Source organism: Atractosteus spatula, chromosome 12, assembly GCF_055471065.1.
Source record: "Atractosteus spatula isolate fAtrSpa1 chromosome 12, fAtrSpa1.hap1, whole genome shotgun sequence".
NCBI classification, from domain to species: domain Eukaryota; kingdom Metazoa; phylum Chordata; class Actinopteri; order Semionotiformes; family Lepisosteidae; genus Atractosteus; species Atractosteus spatula.
This window is the reverse complement of record NC_142717.1, coordinates 16,416,588-16,441,102: the sequence shown is the minus strand read 5'-3', so window position 1 is coordinate 16,441,102 and position 24,515 is coordinate 16,416,588. Positions and strand designations below refer to the sequence as shown.

Below are 24,515 nucleotides of genomic sequence, written 5' to 3'. Positions count from 1 at the left end.
TGTACAGTATATCAAGTACATACAGTAGTACATGTACAGTATACAGTACATATACTGGTGTTGAATCTTTTATCTAAAAAAGAGAGTACCTACAGTATTTTCTCTCCATTTGCATTAAATCTATATGTTTTGATGGCTGATGTGTAACATGAGTTCTGAAAGCTGATTACATGTTTTCCCTAGGTATACTTCCAACAACGGTGCTGGGCCAAGTTCAGTCCCCTGACCTTGATGACTGGAATGAAAAGGTTTACAGATTTGAAGGCAAACCATCCAGGTGCTTTGATCTTTTACTGAAACCTGAAACAAGCAGCTATGAAATCAGCCACTTACAGATAAAAAAAACACTTTGGAATGTGATAGATTTGTATTACTAGTTGATTAGGCTGCTTTATCCATAGCAACTTACATTTGCATAGATTCTATTTGTACAGCTTGGTTTTTTAACAATTTGAGTAAAATGTCTTACTCAAGGGTAAAACTGCACCGTCCCACCCATGAAATGAGTTACATGTCCAAAACCATGTCCAAAACCACATGTCCAAAAGTACTCTCACTGCTGGTTTGATATAATTGTGTGAATACTCAAGGGGTCAAGTAATTTTACACACTGAATAAATTCAAAAGTGAATTATTATGAGATTGGTGTACATGTTCATTTGTTTTTCATCTCATTATTAAACAAATAATATGTATTAATTAATAGTAATTTCAATAATAGACACAAAAGAAAAATTATACAATGTTTTAAATATTCAAAATGTCCTCCTATTCATTCAGTCACATTTCAAAAGCTAATTGTAACATTTCACATTAGCCTCTGGGGCACATAAGTTAAAATTTAAAAATTGATTAAATGACTTATTCATTTGCTGCCTTCAAATCAAGCTTTCAGGCTATAGTTGCAAATACTCAATCTTTCAAGCATCCCCTCAGTAAAAATCCTATTGATTCTGAATAGATGCCACATATCTCTGTAAACCTGTCAAATACCTCAAACTTAAAAAATTTCTTCAGTGCTGAAAATAGTTTAATACCTTTAGTCATTCCATGATTAATTATAGCTGCTGTGTTGTCTCCTCTAGAAGCCAGGTTCACAGAATATCAGGAGTGCTGGCACATCTATATCTTTTTTAACTCTAATTTTACAACAAAACAGAGGGAGCTTAACTCACTGTAACAGATTGTAGTAATAAACAAAAGAGTTCAGTTTTATTTTTAATTAAAAGCTCTCTGGTATGATTAAGAGAAAATACATTGGTAAAGATATATTTTATACATTTTTTAGTTAATGATGCTTTCAAGGGTAATTTTCTTACCCGATCCTACATTTCCTAAATGTATATTTAATTATTAGCTCAACTTCTGGGAAGTAAATATGTGTATTTTGAGTACTACCAAAGAAAACATGAAAGAACAATTGCTTTTATGTGCTGGAAAAAGAAGAGGAAAGCCAGGAGTCAAGTCAAGTGTGAACAGTTGTAGTGGAGTTCCCAGGGGTGTTATGATTTTTCTTCCAGCAGTGCTCCAATTCAGATTAGTGCTTAACTGGACCAGATTAAAGCCTTTCTTCAGAGAGAAATCAGCAACACAACCTGCTGCACTACATTATTCAATGATCAGAGTCACCAATCCACTGTGTTGCAGGATAACTACTAAGGTTGAACTTTCTTTGGAACTACACTGCACAGATGATTAATACAAACTAAAGAGTCCAGTACGTTTTACTCTCTGTTAATGCATAGGAGGGTGCATTAACACTCTCATTCACTGCTCACAACTCATCACGCTTGATCACTGTACATCTGGACCTCTTTCAAAAGACAAACACCTGCAGCACTATTTTTTGCAGAAATGTCCAATGTTCATTACAAAATGGAGTACTAATTAAAGTTCGGGAGGGATGAAAGCAGCTGAACTAAGCTCACCTTAGTTATTAAATTTGCCTTTTAAAAGACATGAAAAAAGACAAGTTTGTCGATCTGGAATTTTTAATTTCAGAGTGCTCTATCATAATATTATATCATATTTCCAGAGCTGCAGGAGATTTCAAGCTCATTTCCTTTTTGTTGCTTGCAATTTCATTCTCCACTATAGTAAAATGGCTAGACTTCTTTAACTAGAGAAGCCATTTTCGTAATGCACCGTAAAACACAGATAAGTGATCTACTGTAGTAACTGCCAGATTTTACTTAAGTAAGTGAAAGCCTATCTCAATAAAGATGAAGAAGCTACTTGACACTATAGTATCCATGAAAAAAGCTATCATTGTGTCAGACCGGCTATTGTTCCAAGTCCCTATAATCACATCATCATCTGTTTTAATGATGGAAGAATTACTGGTAAAGATGCAAGTTCTTGTAATGATATGAACATGCATGAATTATGCATTGAGCGGTATTACACTGCAAAGTGCCTGGCTGTTTTACTCTTGTAACTCTGTTAATAATAGCCTCTGTCTGGATTAATAAATAGCCTCTGTCTGGATAAAACTGAAGTTATTGCACTTGATGAATACAAGAATGTACTGTTGCCATTCTTGCAGGTATTTTGTTCTAAATCCAAACTCAGGGCAGCTCAGTATCCAAGAGGGCACTCCTTCTGGGTCATATAGTTTACAAGTCAGAGTGGCAGATAAAACCTGGCCAGATGTCACCTCAACGGTAGAAGTCACTGTCAAAGACCTGAAGGAAGAAGCTCTCCAGAATGCAGGCTCTGTACGAATAACCAGTGAGTATTTTACAATGGGATCTTTTCAACTTGAGAATTTCTTATGAAAACATTAAAAAGTTATAGCTCTTAAATTCTGGAAAAAGTTCATGGAAAAAGAAACATGTAAACCTGATTGGCAGTTACAAATAGCTTAGTACACTTTCCTTATAGTGTGTAATGCTAGACTGATTCTGAGAGCATACTGTACAGTACTATCTTAACCAAGTCCCTTATTGCTTATTCCTCTACAATTCTGATGACTCTGCAATTCTTTATTTGTTATTTCTACACGAGCCTGAAAAAATGAATTACATAATATAATTATTTCTTTTGTTTCTTTTTCCCTTAACTTTTTCCAGAATTTAAGAGCTATTGCTTTTTAATGTTTTCATAAGAATTTCTCAATTCTCCTTGGAAACAGAGACCATAGAGAGATTATAACATAATTACCATATTGGAAACTGAAGCACTCTATATAAAGTTTTTGGAAGTCTCAAGAAAATATTCTGGAGGATTTGTCTAAACACTGCTGTTTGTTTGTCTCATCAAAGACAGTACAGTTGACGAATTTGTATCAGCCCCAGAGGGAAAGGAAAGCAGGTACTTCAGATTGAAGAGTCTGCTTTCTGAGATTATTCCAGCTGACCTGGACAACATTCACATCTTCAGTGTGGCCAGTAGCAGACTACGCCCCAGTGAAGTCAACGTGTGGTTTGCAGCTCATGGTTCCCGCTATTACAAAGCTGAAAAACTCAATGGGATTGTGGCAGCATACAAATCAAAGGTATTCACAATAAAAGGTTGACCTGATACAATTACAATATGAGTTCATTAACCTGTATCTACAGTATGCATCCTTGAACTGCTTGTATTTCCAAGCAGACCTGACAGAAGCACACTGCTGGTATGTAATAAAGAATTTAAGAACATTTCCTAAGGAAATGGTGGTGGCATTGTTTCAGAACATCATATATAATGTTAGTGTGTTAAAACATAATTTTGAAGTTTATGTTTATTTACTGTACAATATCAGTTTCATTGTGTTAAAACATAATTTTGCAGTTTATGTTTATTTACTGTACATTATCAGTTTCATTGTTTGGTTACAACTTGGATACATACTGTACATACAGTACTGTAAGTTGCAATAAGTGATCCAGTTGATTACATGAATTTTACTGAAGTTCCTTTAACCCATCAGTCTCTTTAGTGCTTTTCTTAATAAAATAAATTTATCCATCTGACCATTTTTACAAGTCTTTAGCCAGTACAGGAAGCTGGACCCTAACCTGACAAACACCAGGCACAAGATGGGATACACCCTGTATGGAATGCCTGTGGATCACAGGGCACACACAGACACACACTCTTATACTGTACCAGTGCCAATTTATTTTACAGAAGCCAATTAACCTATCAGCATTGTGACATCCTACAGGCAGGACACTGAATGTGTTCTCTCTCTTCAGCTGGAGGCTGCCATGGGTGTGACCATTTTGCAAGTAGGGGTGGATGAGTGTGCCTACAGTGACTGCAGCCATGCAGCTGGCTGTTCCAGTATCATTTCCTTCAGCAACACCCCCACAGCGCTCAACAGTGGAAATGTTTCTTTGGTCTCCGTCACAGCCTCTGTCAACACGCAGTGCACCTGTTCAGCACGTGAGAGGCTCCCCCTCTCCTGCTCCTCCTATCCCCATGGCCCCTGTCTGAATGGTGGCACCTGTGTTGACAGTGATCTGGGCTACAGGTACTGATGATGGCATGAAAATTTCCTTTAGAATCTTTGGAGTGTTTCTATAGTAAAGTCAATGGAAAATAACACTTGCCAACAGTCTTCTAAAACATGCAATTTCCAAATAGTTTTTGCTCTTTTTGTTTTAAGGTTAATCTGTTTATAACACTCTTTCTTTCTAGATAGCTTTTTATGTCTTTGTATATAACTGACTTTTAAACTTACTCAAGCTTTGGCGGAGGAATCCAGCTTAAAAACATGGTTTCAGAATAATGTACCTCAAAATTGTTTTAATGAACCAGATAGTTTTTGAAAGTGCTTAAAGTCAACTATACTTAATATTTCTGTATGTGATATGTAAGTGTAGATATATTGACCTCCTATTTCTGAAACAAAGGTATTATTTTACCTGTAGTGTATATTATTTTAGAAACTGTCCTTATTTCTCTAATGGTAATTATGAAACTACAGTGAATTTGTTTATTTGAGGTATAGGCTGACAATACTTATGTCTGCAACTGTAGTACCTCTTTAATTTTAATCTTTGTAATTGATTTTTTCAGATGTAAATGCCCTCCAATGTTTGATGGGCCTGAGTGTCAACAAACAAAGCATACTTTCCATGGTCATGGTTATGCCTGGTTCACTCCTATAAAACCCTGCTTTCAGAGTCACATATCCTTGGAGTTCATCACTGAAACAGCCAATGGGCTTTTGTTTTACAATGGGCCCATAGCACAAGCTCAGCCTGGGGATAATGAGGACTTCATAGCACTGGGTAAGAGTCCATAGTTCAATTTATGGTGTATTGCATTCCCTGGATAGTGTCATGTCTCCAGGGGTAGGGACTCCCTCTCTTACGCAGACTAGAAGATAATTGAGGTAACTGAAGCATAAAGGTTAAACTAGGACTGTTTGAGTAAAAACTGGAAATCTGACATGCTTAGCTGCAAGAGTGTGCTATTTATAGTACCAAATGTCTGTGATTAGCTTGCCTTTTGTTATGTTATTATTTAATATACTTTATGCTCTACCTCTAGAAAATCAGTGTGATAGGCAGGAAATCAATCTTAATCATAAATTATTTCAACTAGGCCTTTTTACAGCTGAAATGAAATGTACAGATGCAGCCATTCAAAATGCATGGTACAACACCATACCGCGCAAAATTATCTACAGTTCAACGCGTCGGCCAACATGACCAACAGGCAGCATTTGTGGTGCATTAGTTGCTTCATTTAATCTCTTTACTGTGCATGTTTAAATCCGCTTAATATTGAATATTAATATAGAATTGTACAACTAAAGGGACATTTTAGTAGCTGAGCATAAAAAGAAGAGCAGCATAACGCATCTGAAGGTCATAAACGATATCCATTTAGGAACATAAACATATTATGTAAACTGTATATGGCTGGTATTGCTTGTTTAAATAAAAAATACAAACTAGTATTCCAATTTATTCCTAATCATTTTAAGCATCAAAGTCATTCATTTGGTTACATACTGTGGTTATTTTGGAAAAGTTTTTACATGCTCCTTCTGACTATATTAAGTTTATATACTTCATAAAAAGTTATAATGTTTTAACCTCTTCTATGAATATTTGAGCTCGTTATTGCAGTAAAAAAAACTACATTTTAGAATTTGATTAATAGGGAATAAAATATGGAATCGAGTATCTAAAGAAAGTAATAACGATATAATTATATTCATATAGCTGAAATTATCACAGTAGTACACTTTGTATACATCTGCATCAATTTGACCCATTCCCCTGTGATTACTTAGAAACTCTCTGCCTGCCCTGTTCAGTTATAGCTAAAGTTGTTAAGCGGTGCATTGGTGTAATGCTTAGGCATCTGACTTGCATGCTGGAGGTTGGGGGTTCAAACCCAACTCTTGCCATGAGTTTTCTTTTAACCAATAAACATTTCTTTGAAAAACTAAAATAGTAAATATTATCGACACTATATTGAATTTTTGGGTATTTCTAAATATCACAACACATTCAAAGTTAAGGGAGGTAAGTGATTAACCTTTTCAATTAATACTTGCGCTCGTTATCGCAGTAAAAAACCTCATACTTTTTAGAATCCGCTAAATAGGGAATATAATATGGAATCGCTTATCTAAAGAAATTAATAACTATATTAATTTAAGGATCTAAATATATATATATATATTTATATAGCTGGTAGTATTACTGTAATCCACTTTCTTTGTTAACACATTTTATTTTGAATTTGACTCATTCACGCATGATGAAGTATTATGTACACTATATTTACATGTTTTTTTGTATATATATTATAACATATTCAATGTTAAGTTATATTAATAATGAAATAAAAACATGAATACTGTCAACTGTTCAACCAGTTTAATTCAAAACACTTTATTCAGTGGGGCAATTTAACAGATGCCTCAAGCCTTAATACGAAATCGAATATATTGTAATTAAAATCCAGAATAACAAAGTGATACCACTGAAACTATAATAATGTGTCTGGTCATTATTAACAGTATTAATTTAATAATAATAGTTTCAAACTTCTTGTATCTTTTTCAGAGTATTTTTTTCTTTGGTTTTCCTAAGCTTCGCTTATTAAAATACCTATTTATGAGACACAATGTTTCAGATGTTTCAGATGTCAATAACTTTTTGAAGAAATGACACAGAGCCTGCAACATACAGTTTTAAAGATTGCGATTTGTGTAAAATTGCACAGCTTTTATTTAAACAATATCTAGTACCCAGTGGCATTTTTAGAAACCGTAGTTTGAATAAAGTGGATCCCAGGTGCAAGTGACTTCATAACGAGAGAAGGCATTATGCTGTATTTTTTATGCATCAGTTGAAGCTTTCTGACTTCCTGTGGTGTCAAACGAATTAGCAAGTGATTGAGAAAACAGCGCACCACCCACTGAGCTCACTAAAGAGAAGAGGCGGCGCCGATTGTATTTCTGACTGTTATGTCACAGTTCAATATTTTATATATATATCTAAATAATGTCAGGCATCAGGTGAATAAATTATTGGTAATCAATAATTAGTATTAAAATTCACACCGTGATAAATTGTTACACTTCCACATCTGTGGAAGACTGTGTTCAAACATACGGTAAATCTGACTATCAAAAAACCAGGGTTAACTTTTTTTCTCTCTCCCTACTCTCCCTCAGCCGCTGCAATTCGGACAAAGAATGGTTAAAAATGGGAACAGGTGAGGGAGGCAGAGGGAAGGGGGAGGGGGGAAGCGTCTTCCCACCTCTATGACTAAAGAAAGTGCCAAACAGAAATGTCTTGAGCGACATACAGTACAAAGCTGAAAAAGTTTGGTGCAGTCTTCTCCTTGTGGATGAATTTTCACCTCAAACGTTTGCCCACCAGCTAATACACAGTAGCAAACTGAATACAAAATGTACTTGCAAGAATAGTGATTACAAACATTGAAAAAAAACATACGTGCTTTATACTGTTATACTGTACAGTGTATTAAAACACTCCATGGTCACTACACTGCCCACTAAACATCTTTCCCACAATTTCATGGGGGCAAGGTCACATAGCTGATTCACAGCTGGATACAATTTTATCTTGCAAAAATTCAGATATTTGACAACATATTTACTAAAAATATCCATCTCAGTAATCTCACTGTGTTAGTCTCACTGTACGCCCCAGTGCTCACTCAATGTTCACACTCCCAGTAAAATAAAAAACCCATTTCACCTCGCACCGGGGGGGAAGGAAAAGTGCCTGCAGTCTTTTTTTTAACTGACAGACAAAGTTGATTAAAACTCATTCAAAGGGTGTGATGTGTTAACACAAGCTCTGCTTAACAAAGCTGCTTGGTGACTTTCTGCTCAATTAAATAAAGCTACAGTACAGCCAGATTTTTAATTCTTCAAGCAAAATTGGCTGTTTGTCAAAATCTGCTCCTTTGCAAGCAGTACACAACTTCTCAAAAGGTACCTTTTGTCAGTTGTGCAAACTCAACAAAGGTTAATTTTTTATAATTCCAAAATTTGAACAATATGCCTCAGTTACTCATAGTATTTTAGCAAATACGGTTAGCGCAGGAAAATCAAAATACCGCCCCCCCCTCATAGCCGGGTCTCGCTGCCTGCTGTTCCAAAGCGGTATGGTTTCAAAGTATGTGTGAAATATCTTTTCTTACTCAAGTTATTAATCCAATCTATTTTTACTCATCCTGCTATGTAAAAAATATAGCCAAAAGGATTGCTGTAAAGTTAAATTCCAAGCTGAAAAGACAAAGCTCAACGTGTCTTCTCTAACTCTTCAGTTTACAGCTCATCCATGGTCATTCATTATTAATATTGTAACGAACGGCAGGCATACAGATGGTACGAGCTGGTTGCAGCGTGGTGACAGTACAGCCCTCTTTTAGCCCTTCCTTAACTTAAAGAATTGCTTGAAGAAATCCTAAATCAAGAAACCACCACTTATGATAATTCATCCAGATACACACACCGTGGCCAACAACAAGCTACTAATAATGCACTATTTTTATATATTCAGTTATGTAAGAAACAAAGTAATTCTCTGATCAGGCTTTGAACCGCCTGGTTGCAGCGCACTACATGACAGTCCATTGCCTATTACCACTAAATTGTTCACTATAAGGACAATAATATATATATATATTTAAAAAAACGAACATCAAATGTTTCCAAAATGTCCCCTTGTGATATTTTGGCTGCTTAATTACATAACTCCATGTTAATATTACTATCAGAGGTATTAAATCAGTACAACCTTTATGAAATTCAAGTATTTAAAACATTTAATTAAAAATGGGTTTTTAACTATCTAAACCATTTTTTACAGCTTTTAAAGTCAAGCAATGTTTGAGTTAGGCAGGAAAACGTCATTGTATCTTAGTTTTGATAACATTTTTTAAAATAAAAAAAATTGTTTGCCCATCATGTTGATAGGCTGTTCTCCGATTACTGCAATTATAAAAAAATAACCTTTCCCCCTCCCTTGTTTAACTTAAAGATTTCCATTAAGAAGTGCTTAAACACAAAACCATCATGTGTCGATTTAAGTGTCCTTCTTTCAGTTGGGTATGCATGATTAGCGACACGGGGTCATTGTTATGATTTCTCTATTATTATCAAATCCTTCAACTCGTTCACTTGTGGTTATTTTGGAAACATTTTGACATGTTCCTTTTAACTACATTGCTGTCGATATTGTAGCAATAGACAAAATGAAAGGCTTGGAGTTTGTAATGTAGGGCGCACTGAATAAGTTAAACTTTGATGCAGGACAAATAAATATATTTCCCACAAGCTATACTGTAGTGGCAGTACAGTAGCAGTTTGAAATTATTCATTGTTTTTAGTAAATCACTTAGCTTCAAACATGTTGTGATATTTAGAAATATCAAAAATGTTGTATAGTGTCCATAATATTTACTATTTTAGTTTCTCAAAGAAATGTTTATTTGTTAAAAGAAAACTCATATCAACAGCTGAGTTTGAATCCTTAACCTCCAGCATGCAAGGCACACACCTAAGCCATTACACCAACACACCACTTAACAACTTAAGCTGTAGCTGAAAAGGGCAGGCAAAATGTTTTCACGTACTCACGGGTGAATGAGTTAAACTGATGCAGACATTTACAAAGAAAGTGGACCACGGTAATACTTTGAGCTTACAACCTGTCCAAGGTCATTCATTATTAATACTATTAATAATATCTTCCGTATCGCATCAAAATTGGAACATTTTAACAAGTGTATGAGGCGATACACAACGTGTCTGCTCTATAACTCTTCAGTGTACAGAATAATTTCCACAGAGTTACACAACCCCGTCTCAACATAGTAAATAACAGTCACTGGCTTACTTGAAGGTGTAACACGTCTTCACTGTCATGGTACGGTTTCAACATACTGTACAGTATGTTCTCCATTACCACTATAAGAACAATACAAGCTTTTAAAAAAAAATGTCAGAATGTTTCCAAAATGTCCACAATATGTTTCCAAAATATTTTAGCTGCTTAGTTACATGACTCCATATTAATATTACTATCAAGTGGTATTAAATCAGTACAACTTTTATTTTTTTACAGTTACAGCAAGTGGTCTTACTACAGTATGTATTCTTAGAGAAGGATAAAACGTTATAACTTATGAAGTACAGTATATAAGCTTAATAATGTTAGAACAAGCGTGTTAAAACCAGAACCCATGTAAGTTACCAAGTTAAAGACTTAGATGCATAAAATAATTATGCGTAATTAAAATATTTATGATGAAGGTGGAAGTTTGTGTACTTTTGTCCAACTAAGCAATCTTTCTTTTATAAAATATACTGACTTTTTAATGTGTAATGATTAACATGCTGTAATACACAGTTTAAAATTATTAAAAATCTAAAGAGTATACTTAAATTCTTAATTGGAAAAAGATTGTCTCTCAGTAGTGACCAGGTTTCTAAACCAAGCAATTTCTGGAGACAGCTCAAATGCTGTACATGAGATGTTAAGCTTTATTAGCTCCACCTGGTGGTTTTACAAGGTGCTTAGAGATACTATTATCATATTTCAGTTAACATGCGGTATGATGTGGTATGATGCACTATGTCCACCACGTACCAACGCAGCTTACCTCGCGAATTTGAATGGCTTGATCCGTAATACTGCTACTGGATGAAAAAGGGCAAGTTTAGTCACTAATTCAAAACTTAATATTAACAGAAATTAAATGTGGTTGTGCTACAATATAAACAAATATCCTGAACCCGATGTATTCTACTAATTATACTTAAGAAAACTTGTTTTCTTGTTTTCTTGAGATGTTTTTGTTATTTGTTGTTGTGTCTCTTTTTTTTTCAGCATGGAATAAACCTTTACTTGTTCCTTTGCAGCCTACACATGCTGATGCAGATACCTACTTGAATTTAATTGATCCAGTGATCTCTTCCGGACATTTCTTGAATTGGTTGAAGCACAAATGAACATATACATATTGAAAAACATAAACTGTAGTAGATACAAGATGGGAAACACTGGTGTTTAAGTTGTACAGTATGTTAAAATAATGGTTGTTTATGCTGACATTTCATTAACCTCTTCTAGAATAGTGGTTCCCAATCCTGGTCATGGAGTACCCTGGTATCTTATGGATTTTGTTCGAGCCATGTTTATAATTGTTGGTTAATTAATGTAATTTTTCAATTTCAGGTATATTTTTAAAATTGCTTACAACTCCTAAATATTTGAATAAGGTATCATCCAATTCAACATGTAAAGGTTTATTCCATGTTGAAAAGAAAATAGACTTAACATTTTAGTTGTGGAGCCACATCTGAAAAACTCCACAGCTAAACCTTTGTTTCTCTTTTCTTTTCCTTTAACATGGAATAAACCGTACCTTAGCATGCTGATGTAGCTGCCTACTCAAACGACATTATCCACTTCAGGTGCATTATCTTAAATGTAAACAACTAGATTGAGCTGGCCTCTGACATTGGCCTATTACAATTCATGTCATATACAGTACTGTAGCAATATAACATGTTACATGTTAGAAATGTAAACTTATGTATTAAGATTCTGTGCTCCAGGATAAAAAACAGCTTCCAGTGAAGTTGTGTATCTCCTGGGGTTGAAGAAGACTAGTTTATGCTTACTCTCAAACAATATTGCACCATCCAAAAATCTGCTGTATCCTGATATTTACAGTAGATATTTGGTAGTAGAGATCAACAAACATCTTTTTGATATTGAAATTGCTGTTTGAGATTGAAATGTATTCTCAAAACCAGCATTGCCACACTTCACATCTGATGAGAGTTTTTGCTGATGCTGTGTCTGAGGTGTTGTGGTGATGTTAAATCTTCTCTGTGTCAGAACTGAAGAATGGAGTCCCTTCTCTAAGTGTCAGCTATGGCTCAGGCACCCTACAGCTGCAGCTTCCCTCTACAGCAGCTGTGACAGACCGGCGGTGGCACCGAATCGATATCATCAGTGATGGGAAGGTTTGTACTGACAGAAGGGTATGGCGGCAGTTGCACTCTCATGATCAGTCTGGCAGTGTGGGATCAGGTCATGTCTGAGATCAATGGACTGCTCCCTTTCCTGTTCCTGTTAATTAAAAAAAATAGTATTTCTCTATACTAACCCCATCCAGAAAGTTATATAAAAAATCTACATGTGCACTGTCCTTCTTATAATTGTCTTTTTCATTGTTGTTGGGTACATTACTTTTTGGCATTTAAACCTGCCATGGAAAATAAACATTAAATATTGCAAAAATGCTGGAGCTGACCTAGGTTTTCCCAAAGCTGAGTATTATACCAGTTTTAACACAAATGCAGTTTTTAGCACAAATTTCCTACATAGAGCTTTCATGTCTGTCTGTTTCTGGTGAATATTGCAAGAGATTTGCTTCTAAGTATTTCAAAGGCCTATGTATAGGCCTGAATACAGAGGCCCTCAATCCCCAGACTGGATTTTTGTGTCATGAAAGTGAAGAGTGTGTTCTCTCTCAGTCAGTACAGCTCATCCTTGACCGCTGCTCTGGAGCCCTGGTCAACGAATTTGAAGGCTTTGTGGTGGAGGTGCTAGAAACCGACCAGACACTGTGTAAAGCAACAGGAGAAACCCCTGGAAAGGAGAGGTAAAATGAATTTAATAACATTGATAACAATGAATTGAAACTCACTGATGTGTCACTGATGTGACTTGGGAGACCTAGTAACAAACAAAACACTTCCTAAAAATGAACTATGTAGTAACAGTCCTAAAGTTAGAAAATGTTTATAACATACAAAATCCAAAAGCACAGTACAATCTTCTAACTGCAATTCCTTATTCCATTTTCATTTTCTGGTGGCTTCATCCAATTCAGGCTTGTGGATGACACATGAGTACAAATGAGCAAACAATGAGTACAGGGTACACCCTAGGCATGACATCAGTCCATCAGAGGGCAGACACAGAGACACAAACATGCACACCAATGCCAATTTTTCCAGAAGTAAGTGAAGCTACTAGTATGTTTGTGGACTGTTGGAGGAAACTAGAGCGCTCGGAGGAAACCTACGAGAACAAAGGGAGAACATACAAACTCTACAAAAATAGTCAGCAGATATTACTGGTTGACTGAACGCATCTCAATTTTTTGCCATACCTACAGGTATAACAGGAATTTACAGTATTTCTTTAAAACATACAGGTGTATCCAAACTTTTCATCCATGTATTATACTTATTTTTGGATTAAATTGATGTTCACTACCACTACGTTACCCAAAGGGTTGTGGGAGCATGGAAAAAGCTGTGCAGTCATGTGATTGAAGCCAGTCAACCTTCATGTAACAGATGCATGAGATCTTTGTATAAACAAACCACTAACTACCAAATGGAACAGAGTGGTCAAATGGCTTCCTCTTGTTTTTAACTTTTTTAATGTTTTTATGTTCCATAGTTCTCTTAATAAATATTTCCCTATATTTTAATTATAACAACTTCCTGTTCCATCCAAAAAAAGCAAAAGATAGATTAAATCCTACATGAGCTTTTGTAGTAATTTTAGGATTTTCTACCATAATTGGATGTGGGTATTCTCTTTAAAAAATAACGGAATTAGAATTGCTCTCAAATGTCCATTTGCCTGAAAAGAACACCTCTGTCTTTGTCTGCTAATCCTGAACCAGGGTTTTCTGTCTGTCTTGTCCTGACAGGTTCCTTGACGTTAATCAGCCTTTGCAGCTCGGTGGCATGAAGGAGTCCTTCCCTTTCCGGAGGACACAACTGCACTTCACGGGTTTTGTGGGCTGTGTGAGAAATCTGATTGTGGATAGTCAGGTTTGTAAGGAACTTCTTCAATGCTTTATTTCTCATTAACTTACTTAATGTTACTGATTTAACAATGATAGGTATTAATTTTATATCCAGAGAAGAGTCAGAGTTTGCATAACAAGACTCCCACAGTCACTTGGGACAGTGAGCTTGCAAGATCTCAGGGGGAGATCCTTTGGGGACAGTTATCTGATCCTCTGATGGACTGATGTCTTGCCTAGGGTGTACCCTATACTCGTTGTTTGCTCATTTGTACTCATGTGTCATCCACAAGCCCTATGTTTTTAACATGAATGGGTGTTTATGAGTGACCATCACCAATCATATTGGAATCATAGAAGTTACTAAAATTACATAATCACTTATGGCACGGTGGCTGTCCCTGATAATGTTAATATTTCTGTAGTTATTTTCAAGTTCTAAATACTCTTTTTGAGTAAAAATGTAACAGGCTGCCAGTGTCCATCTGGAGGGTACAGCTACGTGGAACTGGTGTCTTGATGCAGCTGTGAGCCATCCAATTTAAAGGGATGTCAAAACTCTTGAGAAACAGCAAAACGTTCTTGGAAAGCAAGGATGTATGTCGGAAGGGGAATCTTCAGATCCTGCAGAACACAGCCTGATGGGTGGCATTTGTGTTTTCTGGGGAAGTGGCATGGCTGCGCAGCCAAGTGCTGTTGGTCACAGATATTACAGAAATGCAAAGAAAAGCATTTGAGGGTTAGCAGCCTGTGTAGTGGCTGTTGGTTTTTCTCTGTCAAGTGCCTAGGAGTATTCAAGTTGTTTGCATTATGTGAGTGAGGTTACCTGGGAGGTGGCACAGTTGTGTTGCTGACACAGGAAATCCTTGGGGAGAAATGGTCCAGTGAAAAACTACCTTATGGGCAGCACAGTTTGCCAGTTGTGATCATCCAAATTGCGGCATGGCACTTATGTTTCTGTTGTGGAAAGGAAATGGAGAGAGGGAAGATAGAAGTATCCCCAATCTCAAAGAGTATTATTATGCGGCACAACTCAAGCCTCTGACCTGTTAGTGTGATGATAAAATGACAGTCAACTGGAAAGGCATAGAGACTAGATTAAAAAATACACCAGTCCAAGCTATTATTGCGATCGAGCCAGGTTTCAATATGATCAATTGGATTGTCTAACTGCATTTACATTACACAATTTGGTTTAAAGTTGTTAAAAAAATAATGTTGGAAAAACAGATGAGGATATTGAGATGGTTTGCATATGATCCAACATTTTTGCCAGGTATACTTGATCAAAGATTTAAACAGTGGGCTCACTGAGGAAAGACCTCATTCTGTACAATAATGGAAAAGGGAAATCTGTTAAGTTTTCAAAACCTTAAAGACAAATATGGTTTGGAAAACCAGGGCTTTTTCCAATACCTATAGATGTGTTAGTACTTTTTGAAAAAGATCAAGGAACATGATTCAAATGTTCAACTAAACCAAGTCATACAGATTATACATTATTATCCAGGCTTACAAGATGAGCACTTGTAAGACAGTATAAATACTGTATCAGGGTATAATGAGTTCTAGAAAATAAGTGAAAGATTATATTAGGATAAAATAGGAAGAAGAACTAAACATTGCCATCACTAATGGGAGAATGGTGAATGGCAGAATATGTGTAAAACACAATGCACTTCCACAAACGCGAAAAGATGACGGGAATTTTGCTGAAAGAATTTAACGCAATTCTTTATAACCCCAAAAATAAAATAGTCTCGGCTTCGTTTGCCACAACCATGTTGGGGAGAGTGTGGTAATAGAGATGCAGGACATTCCCATATATATATTGGCATTGTTCAAGAATTCAATCTTATTCGGATGAAGTGTCACCTCTGATTCAAGATATATTATTTTGAGAAATTCCAAAGTCTTGATCAGTTCTGTATCTGGGTATTCTGCCTCGTTAGGTTGTGGGAAGAGATAAATACTTGTTTAAAGTATTTTTGGCTGCAAGCAAGAAAGTTATAACGAGCAAATGGTTACAAAGAGATCCACCAACCAAAGAAAACTGGACTGTTATTGTTTCAGAGATTTGAGATGAAAAAATTAACCTTTCAGTTAACACTCCTGAAGGAGGTTTTTGAGAGATATTGGGAGAGGTGGATTATTTTTATTACCTAATGATCATTATTTTTTTTTGTAAGTTGTTTTCTTGACCCTTCTTTCTTTCCAGCACTATACCCTCATTATAACGCAAAAGAATGATAAATAACAGACTTTATACTCATTTATATTCGTAAAACTTGAGGTTTTGAGATAACTAGCAACTTTTTTATTTCTGATTACATTTTTAAGTTCAGAAAAAAACAAGAAAACATAAGTAACAAAAAAGAAGGTGTAGAGGACTTCCCCAGTAGAGGAGCAGTATGTGACATCTAGGAATTTGGAGGGGTTCTAATGAAAAAGGGCTTCTGACTGATAGACCATGGTAAGATACTATTGGTGGGTCTGGCATATGATCCACAGTGGAGCCAGGAGGGTGGAGTGCATTCCATAGTAGTGTGTCAGACTGCTGCAGGTCTTCTCACCTGTATGGTCATGAACAAGGATGACTGAGAAAAGTGATGTGGAATAAATTTGAAGAGAGTGCCCATAACAAGCTCACCTGGTAGAGGTAACATACAGTTGGTAATAAAGGGAGGCATAACCCCAATATCTCTACTCTTTTCTTTTCTACTAAAAAGTAACACCACAGCATTTCGTTGATCCGATCACATATTCATTTCCAATCATACAAGGTAAGTTTTGAGAATCTCCGATTCACCATGCCTTACACATGCTCTTAAACGATATTAATTTAGGAGCATAAGCATATTATGTAAACTGTATATTGCTGGTATTGGTAGTTTAAAGAAAAAATACACACCAGTATTCCATTTCTCCCTAAACATTTTAAGCATCAAAGTCTTACATGTGGTTATTTCGGAAATGTTTTTACGTGCTCCTTCTGACCATGTTACTGTACGTTTATATACAGTACTTTGTGAGAAAAGTGATAGTTTTAAGATTTTCTGCGAATACGCTTGCTATCGGAGTAAACAAAAGCATACTTTTAGAATTTGATTAATAGGGAATACAATATGGATTTACGTATCTAAATAAATTAATAACAATATAACTATATTAATGTACTGTTGCACAAACAGTAGTATAAGACTTTCCATTGATATGTGTATTGCTGTTTCAGGGCTTGTCACATGACTGTGTTGGTGGTGTGATGGTTTAAGTGACTGACTTTTATCCCTGAGGTCGGGTGTTCAAATCTAGCTATCGCCATGACTTTTCTTTTAACAAATAAACATTTCTTTGAAAAACTAAAATAGCAAATATTATGGGCACTATATTGACCTTTTTTATATTTCTAAATATCACAACATGTTCAAAGCTAAGTCATTTATTAATAACAATGAATAATTTCAAAATGCTACTGATATTATGACTGACAATAAATATTATCGACACTACAGTATATTGAATTTGTTGGTCTTTCTAAATATCACAAAACATTCAAAGTTAGGTGATTACCATTTTCCATGAATACTTGCGCTCGTTATCACAGCAAAAGAAACCCATATTTTTCAGAATTTAATTATTATTTTGAAAACGTTTTTACGTGCTCCTTCTGACCATATTGTTTATATACTTTGTGAGAAAAGTGATATTTTAACCTTTTCTGCAAATATGCTCGCTATCGGAGTAAACAAAAGCATACTTTTAGAATTTGATTAATATGAGATATAATATGGAATCGCGTTATCTAAAGAGCATGCTTGCCGGCACGATGACATCAATGCATTTCCCTCTGAATAGCTACTAAATACACAGTGAAAACATTTGTCTGTCTTTCCGTGGGGGGAAGGGGGACTGTCTTTCATTGGAAGGTACGCCTGTTCTACTCGGAGAATGCCCTTGTTCTTTTCACTGATAAGCTTGTGTTAATAAAAACTACAGTACGCTGAATAGTTGTTAAACCAGTTTTTATTTATTTTTTGACACAGCCAGCCAGGTGTGCCTGCTAGAGCACCAAAATTCACACTCAACCACATCACAGATCACAGATTAATTCCAGTGTGTGAGATATTGCTGTTTGATCTGTGCTTGATCTTTGATCTGAGCTTTAATAGAGAGCTTATCTCTATTAATATAACTTTCGAGTGGTATTAAATGCAACTTTTTTGTATAGATGGCACTTTTCTAAAATGTATTTAAAAATATAAACAATTACAATTGGCATGCCTGTAGCTTTTTCACGAAACCTCCTACAGTTACGAAAACACTTGCTGTGTACATTGTAACTGTTTTCACAGGCTTCACTATGTTGTTTTTAAGCCATTTTTTTGACCACGCTCAAATATTCTTCTGTCCATATCTTTGGAAGGGAAACACAGAAAGCCTTTAAACCAAATGCATTTTAAAGACCACGACTTGTGAAAATTTTCACAGCCTCCACATAAAACTATCAGTGAGCTAATTCTCTTTTTTTAAACCTCCGGTTTTTCATCAATGCATAATTACGCACTAACTGGAACCCGGGGGGGACCGCTGTGTACACACGTTTAGAACGCGAGAAATACTGCTCAATATGGCTTTGTGCGAAAAACCCGTATATCACCATGGGAAGCAGAACAGCGCAGCCTGAAAAGGCAGAAACATTGTGTTGTCTTTCTTCTCTTTTCAGCATGGAATACACCTATTACTTGTTCCTTTGCAGCCTACACATGCTGTATGCGGCTACCCACCTGTATTAAACCTGTTTCACTCAGTAGTTTAAACTAAGTGTTAAGTGCTATGAGTTTAAGAGCATGTGAAAGGCATGGTGCATCAGAGATTCTCAAAACTTACCTTGTATGATTGGAAACAAATACGTGATCGGATCAACAAAATGCTGTGGTGTTACTTTTTGTCAATGAAAAAATAAAGTATTTTAGTTTACAAAGACGATTACAAAGAATGTGAACCAGGGTAATACTTTGAGTTTACAGCTTGTCCAAGGTCATTCATTATTAATACTATTAGTAATATCTTTGGTAAAGACTTTGATGCATATAATTTCTGCATAATTAAAATATTCATGATAAAGGTGGTAGGTTGTGTACTTTTGTCCAACTGAGCAATCTTGCTTTCATAAAATATACCAACTTTTTAATGTATAATGATTAACATGCTCTAATTCACAGTTTAAATTTAAAAGTCTAAAGAGTATACATCTTAAATTCTTAATTGAATAAAGATTGTCCCTCAGCAGTGATCGGATTTGAAACTGGGTGTTTTCTGGTGACAGCTCAAATGCTGTATACTGTATGAGAGGTTAAACTTTATTAGCGCTACCTGGTGGTTTTACAAGGTGATTCCGGATACTATTAACATAATCTAATGTGCATACGATAGAGTGCGGTATGACGCGAATAACGCATTATGACGCGCTTGGATGCGACACACCCACCGCGTTGTACCGCAGCGTACACCGCTCGTTTTGAATGGCTGCATCTGTACATGTCATAATCTCTGCTGTAAAAAATACTACCTGCTATTACAAATACGCATATATTTGTTATTTGTTTGGGGATAATACTGTATGAATAAATGTGTATAAATGTTGTTCCAGTGGCATGTACAACCTCAATGATTGTGTACATAGTTGCATAAGCCAGCAGCCATATCACCCTGCAACTCACAACTGGCAACCCACTGAAGCTCAGCATGTGTGAGCCTGGTCAGTACCTGGATGGAAGACCTCCTGGGAAAAACTAAGGTTTAAATTTAAATTTAAACTAAGGTTTAAAGAGGTGTTAGTGGGGCCAGCAGGGGGCGCTCACCCTGTGGTCTGTGTGGGTCCTTATGCCCCAGTATAGTGATGGGGACACTATACTGTAAACAGGCGCCATCCTTCGGATGAGACGTAAAACCGAGGTCCTGACTCTCTGTGGTCATTAAAAATCCCAGGGCGTTTCTCGAAAAGAGTAGGAGTGTAACCCCGGTGTCCTGACCAAATTTCCCATTGGCCCTTACCAATCATGGCCTCCTAATAATCCCCATCTATGAATTGGCTTCATTACTCTGCTCTCCTCCCCACTGATGTGTGGTGAGTGTTCTGGTGCAATATGGCTGCCGTCGCATCATCTAGGTGGATACTGCACATTGGTGGTGGTGGAGGGGATCCCCATTACCTGTAAAGCGCTTTGAGTGGAGTGTCCAGAAAAGCGCTATATAAGTGTAACCAATTATTATTATTATTATTATTATTATTATTATTATAAGAACTAATTAGAATAATGTGGAACCAAGAGATCTTACACTTGAATGTAATGCAGCTGGGCAAGAAGGATGTCCAGCTACTCACTTTGTGCACAGTTCCCATCGTCAGCTGCTTCTTTTCTGTCCTTCCTGACAGGTATATGACCTGGGGTGTCCTGCAGAGAGCCTAAACAGTGCCCCTGGCTGTGCTCTAACAGATGGAGTGTGTCTGACTGCTGGGGGACCTTCCTGTGGCATCCATGGGAAGTGCCGGGGGGAGTGGGGGTCATTTAGCTGTGACTGTCACCCAGGCTACAGCGGACACAAGTGTGACAAAGGTAACACAGAGGCAGTCCTCTTCAGAGTGAAGTCCTCTTGTTACTGAGAAACAGGAACTGTCTTGTGGCTACTCACAGGGTTAATTGGATAGTTCCCACACTGTTGAAAAGCTCTGACCTTCTATGTTGTATCTTGACTTGCAGTACATTTTCATATCATCAGGCTGTGGTCTTGAAGAACAATTCTATTACACTAATACAGTATTAATAGGGCGGTGCGGTGGCTCTGTGGCTAAGGATCTGTGACTGGAAGGTTGCCGGTTTGTATCCAGTGGCCCGGCAGAGGAATCCTACTCCATTGGGCCCCTGAGCAAGGCCCTTAACCCCAACTGCTCCAGGGGCACCATATAAATGGCTGACCCTGCACTCTGACCCCATGCTTCTCTCCCTGTCTGTGTTTTTAGAAAAAAAAAAACAAATTTCTAATACAAGAAATTGTATATGGCTAATAAAGTAATCTCTCTTTCTCTTTAAACCTACTGTTCTTCATTGGTCTCCTTGGAGTACAACTTCAAGAAGGATGTCTGTGAAGTGTTTAAAATCCTTATCAATCTGTGAAAGTTACTATTTTTAGTTATTGCAGATAAAAGGAAGACTTTTCATGTTTTTCAGAATTCACACCACTTGTTCAATATAAAATCTGGACATCTCATAATGTATTTTAAAATTAGTTGTTTTTTTGTTTTCAGCTGTAAAGGTTAACATTTAATTTAATAACATAAATATGTTTATTTTTTTTCTATTTTAGTAACACATAGGAGCACTGAGACTTGTGTACAATCATGTACAAGAAAGTAGTGCATGCTTTATAAAAGAACTGAAAGAGCTGAAAGCTTCCAAAATTGGACTAATCTTCTTACTTCTCTGTATGTTGGTTTTACTGTATTAGTCCTTTGGTCGAGAAAAGGTGCTCTTATCTAGTGTCTCAGGTAGCTGTACCTGATAGTGTGCATTTGGAGGTCTTTGCTAAGCCCTACTGTGCCAGTGGGAACTTGAGAGTGGTGCACCCCTGAGTCAACAAAATTTGTCACTGCTTCTCTGCTGTTGCAGCCCTTCCGGAATGGTCTTTTGAGAAGGATAGCGTACTCCGATACCAATTACGGGGGGGTGGCAGTGCTCGCAGAACACATGCCCAGCTGCTCCTGCGCACACGTACCCCCTCTGGAACTCTGCTAAGCATGACCTCAAGGGACTCCAATGAATACATCGTTATGGAGGTAAAGGAGCACCCATGTTCGTCTTCGCTTTTACACACAGCCCCAGAAATCAGGGCAATGTTGTTTACAAAAAAATTGCTTGTGAATGATGATCTCTATCATCATAAGCATAAACGCTATAATGTCCCAAGTTGTTAAAAAAAAGGAAAAGAAAAAAATACCCCAAGGAGTGCTCTTTTCCTGTCGTACAGTTCTTTGTCTGTCTTTAACATTACAAAAAAAAAGCTTCCAACAGGGCACCACTTTCGGTTTATTCCATCTTAGCTTTCATTTGATAAAAAAAATACCAGGACCTTATCTGCACACTGCCTCTGCACTTTCATCAAGCACTCCGGAGAACTGTAGTGCTGTATTGTAGTTGTCACGAAACAAACCAGAGATCCCTATGCAGGTCACAAAAGAAAACAACTGGGCTAGGCAAGGTCGGTGTTGGAGAGGCAGGCTGAGAGTCAGTTTCCAGTAAGGCAGAAAGAGCTTTCGTCAATCCAAAGGGCAAGGAAAGAACGCTGTCAGTGAAGCAGGCTGAGAGTCAGTAACCAAAAGACTGAGGCGAGAAGAAATCTTTAGAAGAGTTTCGAAATTGGAGATGAGCAAGGAGAACAACAGGCTGTTTAATTCCCAGCATCGAAGTGTGGTTTGGGATAGTATAAAAAACAAGTACTGTGAAAGACAAGAGGTGTGTGCTGTCGTTTCCGAGAATTAGATCGGGCAGGTGTCTGTTTAACTGAAGTCGTGGGAATACTGTGGCATTTAGGACGGTTGAGTGACTGATTATGATGGATTGTGACAGCAGTGCTGTTTGTACTCAGGAGGCAGGAAGACCTTAAAAGACAAGGGTAGCAGACACAAAAGAGAAAAGAGAACATACTATTCCCACCAAAAACACTGGCCATTGTATGCATATATAACTGCCAAGCCACAGCCCTACTCCAACTTTTGTCACTCCATGAGATCTACATGAAGCAGAATAGGATAAATAATAATTTAAACACTGTAAGAGGACCAGGGGTAGGGTCATTTATAGCCGGTATTTCCGTAACGAAACGCTGGATATACTAGATATAGTCCTAGGCAAGATGGCCGCCAAGGATAACCAGCTGACCTGCTGTTGGAAAAGATCTATGCGGTGAAACAATGAGACACAAGTGAGCTGCGTCAGGAAACGGAATATAAATACCCCAGAAGCAGTGAGCCGGTGCGGAAGCCGATAAGGTGAAAGCGTTTCGGAGGAAGGAGAGATTTAGGAGTGTGCTGGAAGGAATTTAAGAATAACGGACTATTGGATATGGGTTTTGACTAAGATTACGGATTACGGCTTGGATACGGCGCAGAGTAGTGTGGACATATGGATTTGGGAATTTGGATCGTTTAAGGATACTGGCAACGGATTGCGGAACGGATTTGGGGAGACATACGGACGAAGAACAGTGTGGTGTGAGTTAGATCTCTTTTACACCTATTTTCCCCCGGTGACACCACAACACAGATACTTAATTAACAGAGAATTAATGTTATGTCAGCAGCCTTGTCATGGTAAACTTTTTTTCAACACAATACTAATCACAAAAGGGAGAGGAGACAGATTCTCAGGATCAAGACAGGTATATTGTCTGATCTTGAGAATCACAGATGGATTGATATCTGTTGATGTCTATACGTGGATATGGAAATATCAAGGGACAACTGGACAATTTTAAGTTTCTCCAGAAGTAGACACTTGAATAAGATAGGGCTCTGTTCCATGTCTACAGTCTCTTTCAGTGCCTTATGACAGCAGCTGTTGCACATTTACAGCAGACCTGTGTTTCTCCCTGCAGATGGTGGACGGGCACTTTGGCGTGAGGGCAAATCTTGGTGATGGAGACCATTACCTCCAGTTGCCAGCATTGCGCATCGACAATGGCCAGTGGGTCTTGCTCAGCCTTGATCGCCATGACAATGTGTTCACACTGCGCCTGGACCAGGGAGGTGGAGCACGTGAGATCACTGCTATGCTTGGCCACAAGAGAGAGATCATTGTTCACCCATCTAGTGTGTTGCTGGGAAACAACCTCTCTGACTACCAGCATAGTGACTTTCAAGGTAGAGTAACAACAGATTTTAGTATAGTATTTAGTATTTTTCCATGATGTATCGTGATATATCATGAATAAAACATCAACAAAAGACTGTAAAAACATAAGGGGTGATGATGACTCCTTTGTGACCTTAGGCTGCATGCAAGATGTGAGGCTGAACGGGCATTCCTTGCCCCTGGATGGGAAGAGCACGGAGTTCCACACTGTCCTGGAGCGCCTTGGAGTCCTGCCAGGCTGTCACTCTGACGCCTGCAGCAGCAAGCCCTGCCGCAGCCCGCTATACTGCGTGGACCTGTGGAGGAAACACGAGTGCAGGTGGGTTGGGTACTGTG

At 37.3% G+C, this 24,515-nt stretch overlaps 1 protein-coding gene across 1 annotated transcript in view; it reads left to right on the top strand.

Annotated features, from left to right (window-relative positions):
* Nucleotides 1-24,515, top strand: part of LOC148822727 (neural-cadherin) — a 179,432-nt gene that overhangs the window by 138,174 nt on the left and 16,743 nt on the right. Inside the window, exons 19-30 of the mRNA XM_088928869.1 lie at nucleotides 184-277; nucleotides 2,546-2,730; nucleotides 3,264-3,496; nucleotides 4,182-4,459; nucleotides 5,008-5,222; nucleotides 12,339-12,466; nucleotides 12,980-13,107; nucleotides 14,173-14,296; nucleotides 20,708-20,888; nucleotides 21,939-22,105; nucleotides 23,923-24,187; nucleotides 24,318-24,498. Of these exons, the coding sequence (XP_088784995.1) occupies nucleotides 184-277; nucleotides 2,546-2,730; nucleotides 3,264-3,496; nucleotides 4,182-4,459; nucleotides 5,008-5,222; nucleotides 12,339-12,466; nucleotides 12,980-13,107; nucleotides 14,173-14,296; nucleotides 20,708-20,888; nucleotides 21,939-22,105; nucleotides 23,923-24,187; nucleotides 24,318-24,498 (2,179 nt within the window). The remainder of the gene's footprint in view (nucleotides 1-183; nucleotides 278-2,545; nucleotides 2,731-3,263; nucleotides 3,497-4,181; nucleotides 4,460-5,007; nucleotides 5,223-12,338; nucleotides 12,467-12,979; nucleotides 13,108-14,172; nucleotides 14,297-20,707; nucleotides 20,889-21,938; nucleotides 22,106-23,922; nucleotides 24,188-24,317; nucleotides 24,499-24,515) is intronic.